This window comes from Bubalus kerabau, chromosome 1, assembly GCF_029407905.1.
Source record: "Bubalus kerabau isolate K-KA32 ecotype Philippines breed swamp buffalo chromosome 1, PCC_UOA_SB_1v2, whole genome shotgun sequence".
NCBI lineage: Eukaryota > Metazoa > Chordata > Mammalia > Artiodactyla > Bovidae > Bubalus > Bubalus kerabau.
In genome coordinates this window covers 17,826,059-17,838,666 of record NC_073624.1, presented here as the reverse complement: position 1 = coordinate 17,838,666, position 12,608 = coordinate 17,826,059, and the positions used below count along the sequence as shown (strand labels likewise).

Below are 12,608 nucleotides of genomic sequence, written 5' to 3'. Positions count from 1 at the left end.
AGGATCCTTTGATAAAGAAAGTTTTTAATTTGAAGGAAATATTAATATAACTTGCCAACTTTTCCCTGTATATTTAATACTTCTTATATCCCTTTAAAAAGAACTTTCCCTTCTCCAAGATCATGAAAATATTCTCTTAGAGTATCTTACAAAAGTTTCTTTTTCTCTTGCATATAATTGTATGTTCCTTCTGGGATTGATATCTGTGTAAGATGAGTCATGTTTCACATGGACATCCAATTCACTCAGAATCTTTTTCTGGAGAGACTTTTTTCCCCACTGCAGTACTACCTTTATCTTAAGCAGAAGAGTACATATGTCTGAGTCCTTTTAAAGACTCTGTATTCTGTTCCACTGTATCATTTGTCTATCTTTGCAGCAATACTGCATTTTCTTAATTACTATAACTTTATAATAAGTCTAGATAATTTTAATTTACAAGGGTTACTTTATATTAACTCCTTTAACTTTGTTCCTTTTCTTACTGACTGTGTTGGTCATTCTTGGTATTTTGTATTTTGTCTAAATTTTGGAATCTGCTTGTTATTTTTCACACTTCCTAAAAAATTAGCATAAGGGTATTTTGATTAAAATTAGATTTAATCTACACAGAAATTTGAGAATGACTGACCTTGACAATTTTGGATCTCTCAATTCATTGACATAATTTTTATTGTTGTTTAGTCACAAAGTTGCATCCAACTGTTTTGTGACCCATGGACTGCAGTCTGCCCAGGCTCCATTGTCCATGGGATCCCCAGGCAAGAATACTGGAGTGAGTTGCCATGCTCTCCTCCAGGGCTTCTTCCTGACCCAGATATTGAACCCACTTCTTCACTGGCAGGCAGATTCTTTACTACTGAGCCATCTGGGAAGCCATTGACATAATATATCCCTCCATTCAGCTAGGTCTTGAATTTCTCTCAGAAGTTTTGTCCACCTTCTTCTATATTTTTCCTAAGCATTTTATTTATTTTTTATGTTATTAGTATTTCTTTTATGGACGATGTCCTAGGAATGAATTATCTCTGACTTGTTTTCATCTTTTAACATTTTTTTAAAAATTTTGATGTAATTTGAGACACTGCAAAGTTAGAAGAATAATATAAACATTTCCAGATGACCTTTAACTGGAATCCCTCAATGCTAGTTTTTGGTTCATTCTGTCTCATTTCTCTCTGAACATATAAAATCTTTCTGGATTAGGTTGCTGTCATGATGTCCCTTTACCACTAAAATACTATGAGGAATTTCCTTATGTAACCACAGGTTCAGTCCAGTTCTCAGCTGATTGCAGCCCCAGATGATACCTAAGTGCAAGCACTGAAAGACCCCAAGACAGAACTGTTGAGTCTTTCCCAAATTACTGACTCAGGAAGTCTTAAGCAAAATGAAGTATATATTTTTTCCTCCAGTGGCTAAATTTTGGGGGGGAAATTTGTTACATAGCAGTATAACCAGGACACTTACCATGTGACCTGCAGTTAGGTTGGTGCAAAAGTAATTGCCGTTTTGCATTGTTGAAATTTGCCATTTGATATTGGAATGTATTCTTAAATAAATGTGGTTATGTTACACATCATTTAATGTGTATTTCTTGCTTTTTATTTTGCTATGGTTTATTACTTGATGCTTATTTCATATGTATTTTAGATTATAGACATGATGTTAGACACAAAGCAATTTCAAGTGATTTTCTTATTCGAGTTCAAAATGGGTCATAAAGCAGCAGAGACAACTTGCAACATCAACAATGCATTTGGTCCAGGAACTGCTAATGAACATATAGTGCAGTGGTTGTTCAGGAAGATTTGCAGGGCTTCCCTGGTGGCTCTGTGGTAAAGAATCCGCCTGCCAATGCGGGAGACACGGGTTCAATCCCTAGTCCAGGAAGACGCCACATGCTGCAGAGCAGTTAAGCCTGTGCACCACAACTATTGAGCCTGTGCTCTAGAGCCTGGGAACCACAACTACTGAAGCCCAGAAGCCCTAGAGCTTGTTCTCCATAACATGAGAACCAACACAGTGAGAAGCCTGCACACTGTAACAAAGACTAGTCCCCACTCGCCACAACTAGAGAAAAGCCTGAGCAGCAGCAAAGACCCTGCAAAGCCAAAAATAAATAAATAATAAAGAATTTTTTTAAGAAATGAAGTTTTGCAAAGGAGATGAGAACCTTGAAAATGAGGAGTGCAATGGCCCGCCATTGAAAGTTGACAACAACCAATTACAGCAATCATCAAAGCTGATCCTCTTACAATTACATGAGAAGTTGCCTAAGAAATGAATGTTGACCTTTCTACAGTCGTTTGGCATTTGAAGCAAATGCTGAAAGGTGGAAAACCTTGATAAGTGGGTGCCTCATGAGCTGACCACAAATCAAAAAACTGGTCATTTTGAAGCATCATATTCTCTTATTTTACACAACAACAATGAACCATTTCTCAATTGAATTGTGACCTGTGATGAAAAGTGGATTTTATATGACAACTGGCGATGACCAGCTCAGTGGTGGGACTGAGAAGAAGCTGCAAAGCACTTCCCAAAGCCAAACTTGCTGCCAGTCTGATCCACTACAGTTTTCTGAATCCCAGCAAAACCATTACATCTGGGAAGTATGCTCAGCAAATCACTGAGATGCACTAAAAACTGCAACACGTGCAGTTGGCATTGGTCAACAGAAAGGTGCCAATTCTTCTCCATGGCAACGCGTGGCCACACATCACACAAGCAATGCTTCATAAGTTTAATGAGTTGGCCTACCAAGTTTTGCCTCATCTGCCATATTCACCTGAACTCCTGTCAACTGAATACCACTTCTTCAAGCATCTCGACAACTTTTTGCAGAGAAAATGCTTCCACAACCAACAGGAGGCAGAAAATGCTTTCCAAGAGTTCATCAAATCCCAAAGCACAGCTTTACACTACAGGAAAAAACAAACTAATTTCTCATTGGCAAAAATGTGTTGATTGTAATGGTTCCTATTTTGATTAATAAAGATATGTCTGAGTCTAATTATAATGATTTAAAATTCATGGTCTGAAACCGCAGTGATGTTTGCACCAACCTAATAGAATATTTGTCCTCTGATCTTCTGTTTTAATAGCTGCCTTATGCTGACCTAATGTGCTTATACATTCATTCTTTAGTTCTTAAATTCAAATATTAAGTTTCTTAGCTCTAGAACTTTTATTTCTTTTTTGTTAAAATTTCTCTGCCAAGAAAAGTGTCTTGTCAATTAATCTTAAGAGCACTTTAATCAGGGCTATTTAAATTCTCTGTCAGGTAACTCTAATAGTTGAGTATTTGGGTAATTTTGGGGAATGTCTTCTTTTTCCTTTTGGTTTTCCATTTGATGTCTTTTATATGAGTTTTTTCCCTTCTGTTAGTGACAGACACGGAAGACAAAAACTTTTAGAAATCTTTCAGAAAAGATTTTGTTTTGTTTCTTCTATTTAGATATAGATTTAGGTATAGAACCCACTATTTAACTCGTTCTCAGTGTAAAGCTTGGCTTAAACAAAAATTGTGGCAGTGTCAGAAGCAGACCTCTGCTTGGAGAAACTGAGGTCTATACTAACTTCACTGCTGTTACAGCTTTCATCTCAAACTCCATCACTAGGTTATTATTTAGTTTAATTCAGTTTCCTGTTCTTCAACCCAACCAGACCCCTGATCATTGCTGTTTCTGCAGGAAACCAGACCTGGGTGCTGCCCCAGTGCAACGACTCCGTGTCTGAACCAGCAGGCTCTGCGGCCTCAGAGGAGAGCGCCCCCTACTGCTTAGGTGAGAGTCCCACAGGACAGAAGATGCTACTCAACCCCTGAGGTCACCACCCCATCGTCCCATTTCTCTCTCCTCAGACAGCAGACAGCTCCGCCTGGTGGACGGGGGTGGTCCCTGCGCTGGGAGAGTGGAGATCCTTGACCAGGGCTCCTGGGGCACCATCTGTGATGACGGCTGGGACCTGGACGATGCCCACGTGGTGTGCAGGCAGCTGGGCTGTGGAGAAGCCCTCAATGTCACGAGGTCAGCTCACTTTGGGGAAGGGTCAGGGCCCATCTGGCTGGACGACCTGAACTGCACAGGAAAGGAGTCCCAGGTGTGGAGGTGCCCTTCCCGGGGCTGGGGGCGGCACGACTGTAGACACAAGGAGGACGCCGGGGTCATCTGCTCAGGTCTGTGCTGCACGCTGTCCACAGGCTGGGAGAGGGGTGGGACCCTGGAGGACAGGGGTCTGAGCCCTGATGGAGAGATGCTGAAAGGACCAGAGAAGGAGGCTTCCTCCCACGGAGCCTGTCTTTCCAACAGACATGAAGACTGGGTGCTTTCACTTCCTCCTGAGGCAGCTGAGATTCTGATCCCAGCTGAGATGCTGATCCTTTATTCTCAGTAGTGTTTCCTGACAGAGCTGTTTCTTACAGTTAATACTTGAAAGCAGGGCTCACTCTGCAGTTATCTGTGGAAGTAACACCCGGAAATCCTAGGCTTCCCAGGTTGTGCTAGTGGTAAAGAACCTGCCTGCCATTGCAGGAGATGTAAAAGATGTGGGTCCAGTCTTGGGTTAGGAAGATCCCCTGGAGGAGGGCATGGCAACCATTCCAGTATTCTTGCCTGAGAATCCCATGGACAGAGGAGCCTGACATAGTGAAAACTCATATTTTTCCTTTACAGTTCTGTTTGCTAGGATTCTGAAGAGAGTCTCCGTGGGCCAACATCCCAGTGTCCACAGGGCTGTGTTCTTCCTGGAGTCTCTGGGCAGAACTCTTTTCCCAGCCTTTTCTGGTTTCCCATGTGGCCTCATTTCTTGGCTCAGAGCCCTCTTTATTCTTCTTCTTCAGACAACAGTGCCTTTCCAACCGTTCTCCCTCACTCACATTTCCCTCTGACTGGAGCTGGGAAAGATGATGCATTTCTCAGAATAGCGAGTTTAAAGATGTGTAAGGCTGGGCTCACATGGTTAATCCACAATATTTGAGTTTTATGTCTCCATCCCAAGGTCCTTATTAATCACGTCTGTAAAATCTCTTTTGAAATGTAAGGTAACTGTCACATGTTCGGGGATTAGGCTGTGGACATCTCTGGGGGTCCATTATTCTGTCAACCACCTCACTGTCCACATCATTTTCTGTTCTTTTAGAAGTTTTGTCAGGAATCAGGATTCAGCTCCCATCACTGTAGCTGCCCAGTTTGGTCTTCCTCTCTGTTCATATCTACATTGTTGTGGTAGAAATAGGCATACAGACATTAATGGACAAAATCAGGTGAAAGGGAGGTAAAAGTCAGTCTTGTCACCCAGTGGGCATCTCCTCCGCTGGGTCAGGGGTGTATGGTCACTATTTCTGGGGGAGAGGAAGACCCAGAGCTCTGAGTGGAATGCTCACTGTGTCTCCTGTCTCCTCCCTTTCGATCTTAGAGTTCCTGGCCCTCAGGATGGTCAGTGGGGACCAGGAGTGTGCTGGGTGGCTGGAAGTTTTCTACAACGGGACTTGGGGTAGTGTCTGCCGCAGCCCCATGGATGATGTCACCGTGTCCATCATCTGCAGTCAGCTTGGCTGTGGGGACAGCGGAAGTCTCAACACCTCTGTTGGTCTCAGGGAAGGTTCTAGACCCCACTGGGTAGATGGAATCCAGTGCCAGAGAACTGACCCCTCTCTCTGGCAGTGTCCTTCTGACCCTTGGAATTACAACTCATGCTCTCCAAAGGAGGAAGCCTACATCTCGTGTGCAGGTGACTTACTGTCTGTTTCTGTGTCACTCCCAACCATGTAGGATGTCATCAGTATGATTTCATATTTTCAAATCTAACTGATGGGTTTTGGTTGAGTCTACAAAATGTAGGTGTATGTTTGTATTTGTCTCTGTGTCTGTTTGTTTGCTGTTGTTATGGTAAACAACTAATTAGATAAAGTAAATTCAGCTGCTGATAACATGCAGTGAACCTCTCAGCCAAGTAGATGATGAAGCTTCTGTGGTCTCTTGTCATTTGACTGTGACAAAAAACCTTAGATACTCATGTCTGGGGAGAAGACCTCCCCCAGCTATTCCTGATCCACTGTATCCCTGTTGTTTGCAGTAAGAAGACCCAAGAGCTGTCCAACTGCTGCCCCCTGCACAGGTATGTCAGCCCCCTCCCCTGTGGCTTCCATGGGCTCCTTCCTCCCACCAGGGCAGTCACAGGAGGGGCTGCTGCCTTTTCAGACAGAGAGAAGCTCCGGCTCAGAGGAGGAGAGAGCGAGTGCTCAGGGCGGGTGGAGGTCTGGCACAGCGGCTCCTGGGGCACTGTGTGCGATGACTCCTGGAGCCTGGCAGAGGCCGAGGTGGTGTGTCAGCAGCTGGGCTGTGGCCAGGCCCTGGAAGCCACGCGGGCCGCAACATTCGGCCCTGGAAATGGGAGCATTTGGCTGGACGATGTGCAGTGTGGGGGCCGGGAGTCCTCCCTGTGGGACTGTGCTGCGGAGCCCTGGGGGCAGAGCGACTGCAAGCACGAGGAGGATGCTGGTGTGAGGTGCTCTGGTGAGTGAGGGGCTCAGGGTCCACCCTGGGTGAGCAGGGGCAGCACAGGGGCACTGGGCTGGACCGGGTGTGGTGGGGAGTTTGTATTCAGACAGTGTCCAGGTCCTAGGGCCCTGATCTATGATGCAGAAGCTGGGAGGACTGGACACTGATGTTGTGGAGACTGAGGGGTGATTTCAGGCTCAGGAGGGAAAAGGTTTGCCCTGTGTTCTGGCCAATTCTTATTCCCCACACTACTGTTTTTCTCTTTAGGTGTAAGGACAACATTGTCCACGACTACAGCAGGTACTGTGACCCATCCATGGGCAAGGGAGAATACTCAGTACTGGGGACCTGTTCCGAATAAGAAAGAGTCTGAGGAGCCGTGGCTGTTGGGGAGCAGCCAGGGCATTACACTGGAGAAATCCCGTGCCTTGATGTCCAGGGTCAAATATTCTCATGCCCGGGGTCCAAGGAAGTCTGGTTTCCATGTTATAGAATCTAAGGAACTCCCACCTGACCTTGAGTGTTGCTCCTCATCAGAGAGGTGCAGGTCCCTGGACTGTTTGATGTTCTATTTCCTGAAGCCCAAGGAGAAGGGATGAGCTGGGTCCTCAGAGGCTGTCTCAGCAGGGCAGATCCCTGACAATCCCCATCTCTGCCTCGGGGCCACACTGGCCAGAGTGGAGTCGACTTGTCTCAGGACGAGACCCGGGGAAACCCTGACACTGTCTGAGGCTGAGACGCCATTGTCCAGAGCTCCTGAAAATGCTGACACAGAGATTTCTCTGTGCCCAAGACTATCTCCAGCCCTTTTTCCTTTTCTCCTTAGGGACCAGAACAACCTCAAATCCTCTCCCTGGCATCTTCTCCCTGCCTGGGATCCTCTGCATCATCCTGGGGGCCCTTCTCTTCCTGGTCCTCATCATCTTGGTGACTCAGCTACTCAGAAGGAGAGCAGAGCGCAGAGGTGGGCTGCAGGGGGAACTGGGGACGAGGGAGAGTGTGTGGAGGTGGGAGATGGGGCAGGTGTGAGGAGGGGAACCTGGGCCAGCTACTGTTCTGAGTTGCAGACTCCATGTGCTCCGTGCTGAGCTCTAAGGGCTGAGTAGACAGAGCTTCTTAGGACTGGGGTGTGAACTCTCATAAGTCATGGCCTCTCCTGTGGGACCAGACAGAGTTGGCACTAAGCTGTAATCAGGGTCAGATGAGGGGAGAAGGTGCTGACACGGTGCATGGGGTAGGAGACGATGCTGAGGTCCTGGCAGCCCCCATGTGAGCACCAGGGAGATGAAGGTGGGCTGGCTGGATTGGGGTATCTGGGAAGCTTCTCTGACCTGCTGGGGGATCTCTCAGCCTTATCTAGCTATGGAGATGCTCTTGCTGAAGCTGTGTATGAGGAGCTCGATTACCTTCTGACCCAGAAGGAAGGTCTGGGCAGCCCAGGTGAGTGTCTCTGTCTGCTCTCCTGGGATCTCTGGTTGTCACCACCCACTGGCTGTGCACATCTTCTCAGCATCTGCAGACCCCATGTGTGCCCCAGGCTCACAGAGACGGCTCCTCCAAAGAGGCAGGATGGCCTCTCAGAGCCTCGTGACCTCCCAGCCTCTGTCTACACTGCCGAAGCGAGGCTTGTCCCTTCTCAGCCTTAACATAGGTCCCGTGGGTGTGGGGAAGAAAAATTCTGTGTGTTGTGTGATGTTTGTCTCCACATGAGGCTTTCCATCAGATTTTTCACTGACTAAACTGCCGTATTACACCAGGGATGGTGAGGACAACAGTGACTACAGATCCGCTCCAGGAAATAGAGGTGGACCTGGCTCGGCTGGGCTCTGGGGAGGAGAGTTTCCCTCATAGAGAGGAGATTTAAGGGGAATGGTTTTCCTTTGATGGACCAGAGGCATCCCTTGTGTCCAGATGGGGTTCGTCCTTCTTCACTGGCTGTTCTGTGATGTCTCATGTCGGGGCTGGTCTCTCTGTGTCCAGAATCACCACAGGCACACAATGTTTTTAAAAAAATAACATCTGTAAAGCACAATTTGTCAAAATACTTTAGCAATGCTCAGTGGTGAAAGAGTTGCTTTGAGATATGTAGTTTCCACCAGAAAATATTTAGATATGTAAAATCGTGTTTTGGCTTATGGACACATCAAAATGAAACATGGTCTTAGAGAAAAAAGTCTTTTAAAACAAGGAGTGATTGGTGCCTCTATTCAGAAACTCAGAAACTCTGGGTTAGAAGGTATCTTAGGTATTCCCCAGAACAACCCACTTACTGTGGTTTAATCCACTCCCTTGTCTGCTCTTGGAACCCCCAGATCAGAGGACTGATGTCCCTGCTGAAAATTACGATGATGCTGAAGAAGTACCAGTGCCTGGAACTCCTTCCCCCTCTCAGGGGAGCGAGGAGGAAGTGCCCCCAGAGAAGGAGGATGGGGTGAGGTCCTTTCAGACAGGTGAGTTGGGTCAGTTCATCCCCTGCAATCTTTCTATCTGAAAAGAGTGAATTTGTGCTCCTCAATGTCCAGGCCTCCCTAGAGATTCAAAATATAGGTAATCTCATATATTTGGTAGCATCATCTTGAACATATGCCATATTTAATGCTGTCAGACTCCTTGCAAGGAGTGAGGAATCACTCCGCTTTTTGGCATTTATGTCTCCATAATGTGACATAAACTTATCACTTTATATGTGATATACTTGCATGAAGATTTATAAATTATGGAATTTCCTGGTTTTCCAGAGGTTAGGATTCTGCATTTTCACTGCTAGGGCCTAGGTTCAACCCTGGTCAAGGAACTAAGATCCCGCAAGCATTGTGTCATGGCTGAAAGAGAAACTTATCAATTAATTCAACATGTTTAAAAGAAAGCTAAGCGCTGAAGAATTGATGCTTTTGAACTGTAGTGTTGGAGAAGACTCTTCCGAGACCCTTGGATGGCAAGGAGATCAACCCAGTCAATTTAAAGGATTTCAACCTTGAATATTCATTGGTAGGACTGAGCTGAAGTAGAAGCTCCAATACCTTGGCCACGTGATGCAAAGAACTGACTCCTTAGAAAAGACCCTGATGCTGGGAAAGATTGAAGGCAGGAGGAGAAGGAGATGACAGAGGATGAGATGGTTGGATGGCATCACCGACTCAATGGATATGAGTTTGAGCAAGCTCTGGGAGTTGATGATAGACAGGGAAGCCTGATGTGCTGCAGTCCATGGGGTCACAGAGAGTCAGGCATGACTGATTGACTGAACTGAACTGAATCAAATTCAAAGGTGGAACAAGTGTTTTAATAATATCTTTGCAGGGTCACATACATGAAGGCAAACCATTCAATATCACAGTAATCCAGGTCTATGCCGAATCAGTAATGCTGAAGAAGCTGAAGTTGCCGTTCTATGAAGGCCTACATGACCTTTTAGAACTATCACCTACAGAAGATGTCCTTTTGATTATAAGGGACTGGAATGCAAAAGTAGGAAGTCAAGAGATACCTGGAGTAAGAGCCAAATATGGCCATGGAGTACAAAATGAGGCAAGGCAAAGGCTAATAGAGTTTTGCCAAGAGAACACACTGGTCATAACAAACACCCTTTTCCAACAACACAAGAGAGGACTCTACACATGGACATCATCAGATGGTCAGTACCGCAATCAGATTAATTATATTCTTTGCAAACAAAGATGGAGACACTCTATACTGTCAGCAAATACAAGATCAAGAGCTGACTGTGGCTCAGATCATGAACTCCTTATTGCCAAATTCAGACTTAAATTGAAGTAGAGAAACCCACTAGACCATTCAGGTATGACCTAAATCAAATTCCTTATGATTATACAGTAGAAGTGACAAATAGATTCAGGGGATTACGTCTGATAGGCAGAATGCCTGATGAATTATGGATGGAGGTTCGTGACATTGTACAGGAGGCAGGGATCAAGACCATCCCCAAGAAAAAGAAATGTAAAAAGGCAAAATGGTTGTCTGAGGAGGCCTTACAAATAGTTGAGAAAAGACGAAAAGTGAAAGCAAAGGAGAAAAGGAAAGATATATCCATTTGAATACAGAGTTCCAAAGAATAGCAAGGAGAGATAAGAAAGCCTTCCTCACTGATCAATGCAAAGAAACAGAGGAAAACAATGGAATGGGAAAGACTAGAGATCTGGTCAATACAATTACAGATACCAAGGGAATATTTCATGCAAAGATGGGTACAATAAAGGACAGAAATGTTATGGACCTAACAGAAGCAGAAGATATTAAGAAGAGGTGGCAAGAACACACAGAAGAACTATACAAAAAAATCTTCATGACCCAGATAATCATGATGGTGTGATCACTCACCTAGAGCCAGATATCCTGGAATGTGAAGTCAAGTGGGCCTTAGGAAGCATCACTCTGAACAAAGCTAGTGGAGGTGATGGAATACCAGTTCAGTTTTTTCAAATCCTAAAAGACAATGCTGTGAAAGTGCTGCACTCAATATGCCAGCAAATTTGGAAAACTCAGCAGTGGCCACAGGACTGGAAAAGGTCAGTTTTCATTCCAATCCCAAAGAAAGGCAATGCCAAAGAGTGTTCAAACCACCACACAATTGCACTCACCTCACACGCTAGCAAAGTAATGCTCAAAATTCTCCAAGCCAGGCTTCAGCAGGACATGAACTGTGAAATTCTAGATGTTCAAGCTGCACTTAGAAAAGGCAGAGGAACCAGAGATCAAATTGCCAAAATTCGCTGGATCATCGAAAAAGCAAGAGAGTTCCAGAGAAACGTCTATTTCTGCTTTATTAACTACGCCAAAGCCTTTGACTGTGTGTCACAATAAACTGATAGTTCAGTAGCTGCGAGAAGACACTCATTCTCTAGAAAAGAGTATTTCTCCATCTGAGGGCCTGTGTAGTTTCTGGGGAGGAGATACCTGTGTGTGCACCTGTGATACTATTTGTGGACATTTGGGAACAGGAGTCAAGTCAACTAAGAGCAGACTTGGGTTGTGAGTGAGGAATTCAGATTTTTCCTGTCTCCAGTCTCCCTCTTATTGTGAATTTGCATCTATCACCTTTGAAAGGAGAACATTTAAATTCCTTTTTATGATTCTTACCGTTGCTGGGCATCTCCTTGGTATTGTGTTGCCTGGAAGAGTTCTCCCAGAGCTCCTGAGCACAGGTCTCCTGTGATGCAGGATTTCCCCAACACTGAGGTCCAGGAGATCAAATGAACTGGATCTGAGAGGACAGCTGGGATCCATCCTCACTGGAACTCATGTGAAATAGCCTGAGCCTCCCTCCCCACACCTGGGTCCCAGGGATGTTTTGTCATAAGCACTTGCTTGACTCCCTTCCACCAGAGGGTTCTGTCCCATCCTCGTGCCTCAGTTCTAATCAAACTTCTCTTTTCTACTTCAGGCTCTTGTCTGAACTTCTCCAGAGAGGCAGCTGATCCTGGGGAAGGAGAAGAGAGCTTCTGGCTGCTCCAGGGGAAGAAAGAGGATGCTGGGTACGATGATGTTGAACTCAGTGCCCTGGGAACATCCCCAGTGACTTTCTCGTGATGCTGTATTTAATATGAGATCAAGCCTCAGATATTCTAATTGCCTGTATTTCAATAGAGTAGTGCTGACCTGGAATTGTGGAATATGAAAATTGCCCAAAATGAAATATTCTGAATAAATTAACTTTTTGCTGTGCTGTTAATTTAGCAAGCTCCATGTCAAATGCTTTTAGAGGATTGGTCCTCAAATGCCATCTTTCTCAAAGGAAATGCAAGATTAGTTGGCTGACCTGTTTTCTCACTTGTCTTAGAGGCTAATGTGGGCATTCTCACAAGTGCTCGAGGTCACTCTTATTTCGAAAAGGATGTAAACTTGGCCTACATTCTCTCACTCCTTCCTAACAACATGAACTCATGGAAAAACAAAACAAAATAAAACAGTTCTAAACACCTCTGAGATGTCACATCACCAGTTTGTAACTTGTTCTTGGACACCAGCCTGGTATGAATTTCAAAGCAGAAGGTTGGCTGGTGGAAGAGAATGGCTACAGCTTTCCTTATCCTGCCTCAATATTCACAGAGCAATTAATAATCTAACTGTACATAACTACCTCTTCCT

At 45.0% G+C, this 12,608-nt stretch overlaps 1 protein-coding gene across 1 annotated transcript in view; it reads left to right on the top strand.

Moving 5' to 3' along the window:
* LOC129644130 (antigen WC1.1-like) overlaps positions 1 to 12,262 on the top strand; it is a 69,431-nt gene extending 57,169 nt beyond the window's left edge. The window contains exons 11-20 of the mRNA XM_055569558.1: positions 3,696 to 3,788; positions 3,866 to 4,180; positions 5,419 to 5,733; positions 6,079 to 6,120; positions 6,204 to 6,518; positions 6,771 to 6,803; positions 7,330 to 7,467; positions 7,854 to 7,943; positions 8,816 to 8,953; positions 11,905 to 12,262. Of these exons, the coding sequence (XP_055425533.1) occupies positions 3,696 to 3,788; positions 3,866 to 4,180; positions 5,419 to 5,733; positions 6,079 to 6,120; positions 6,204 to 6,518; positions 6,771 to 6,803; positions 7,330 to 7,467; positions 7,854 to 7,943; positions 8,816 to 8,953; positions 11,905 to 12,050 (1,625 nt within the window). The 3' untranslated portion in view covers positions 12,051 to 12,262. The remainder of the gene's footprint in view (positions 1 to 3,695; positions 3,789 to 3,865; positions 4,181 to 5,418; positions 5,734 to 6,078; positions 6,121 to 6,203; positions 6,519 to 6,770; positions 6,804 to 7,329; positions 7,468 to 7,853; positions 7,944 to 8,815; positions 8,954 to 11,904) is intronic.
* The last annotated feature ends 346 nt before the right edge of the window (positions 12,263 to 12,608 follow it).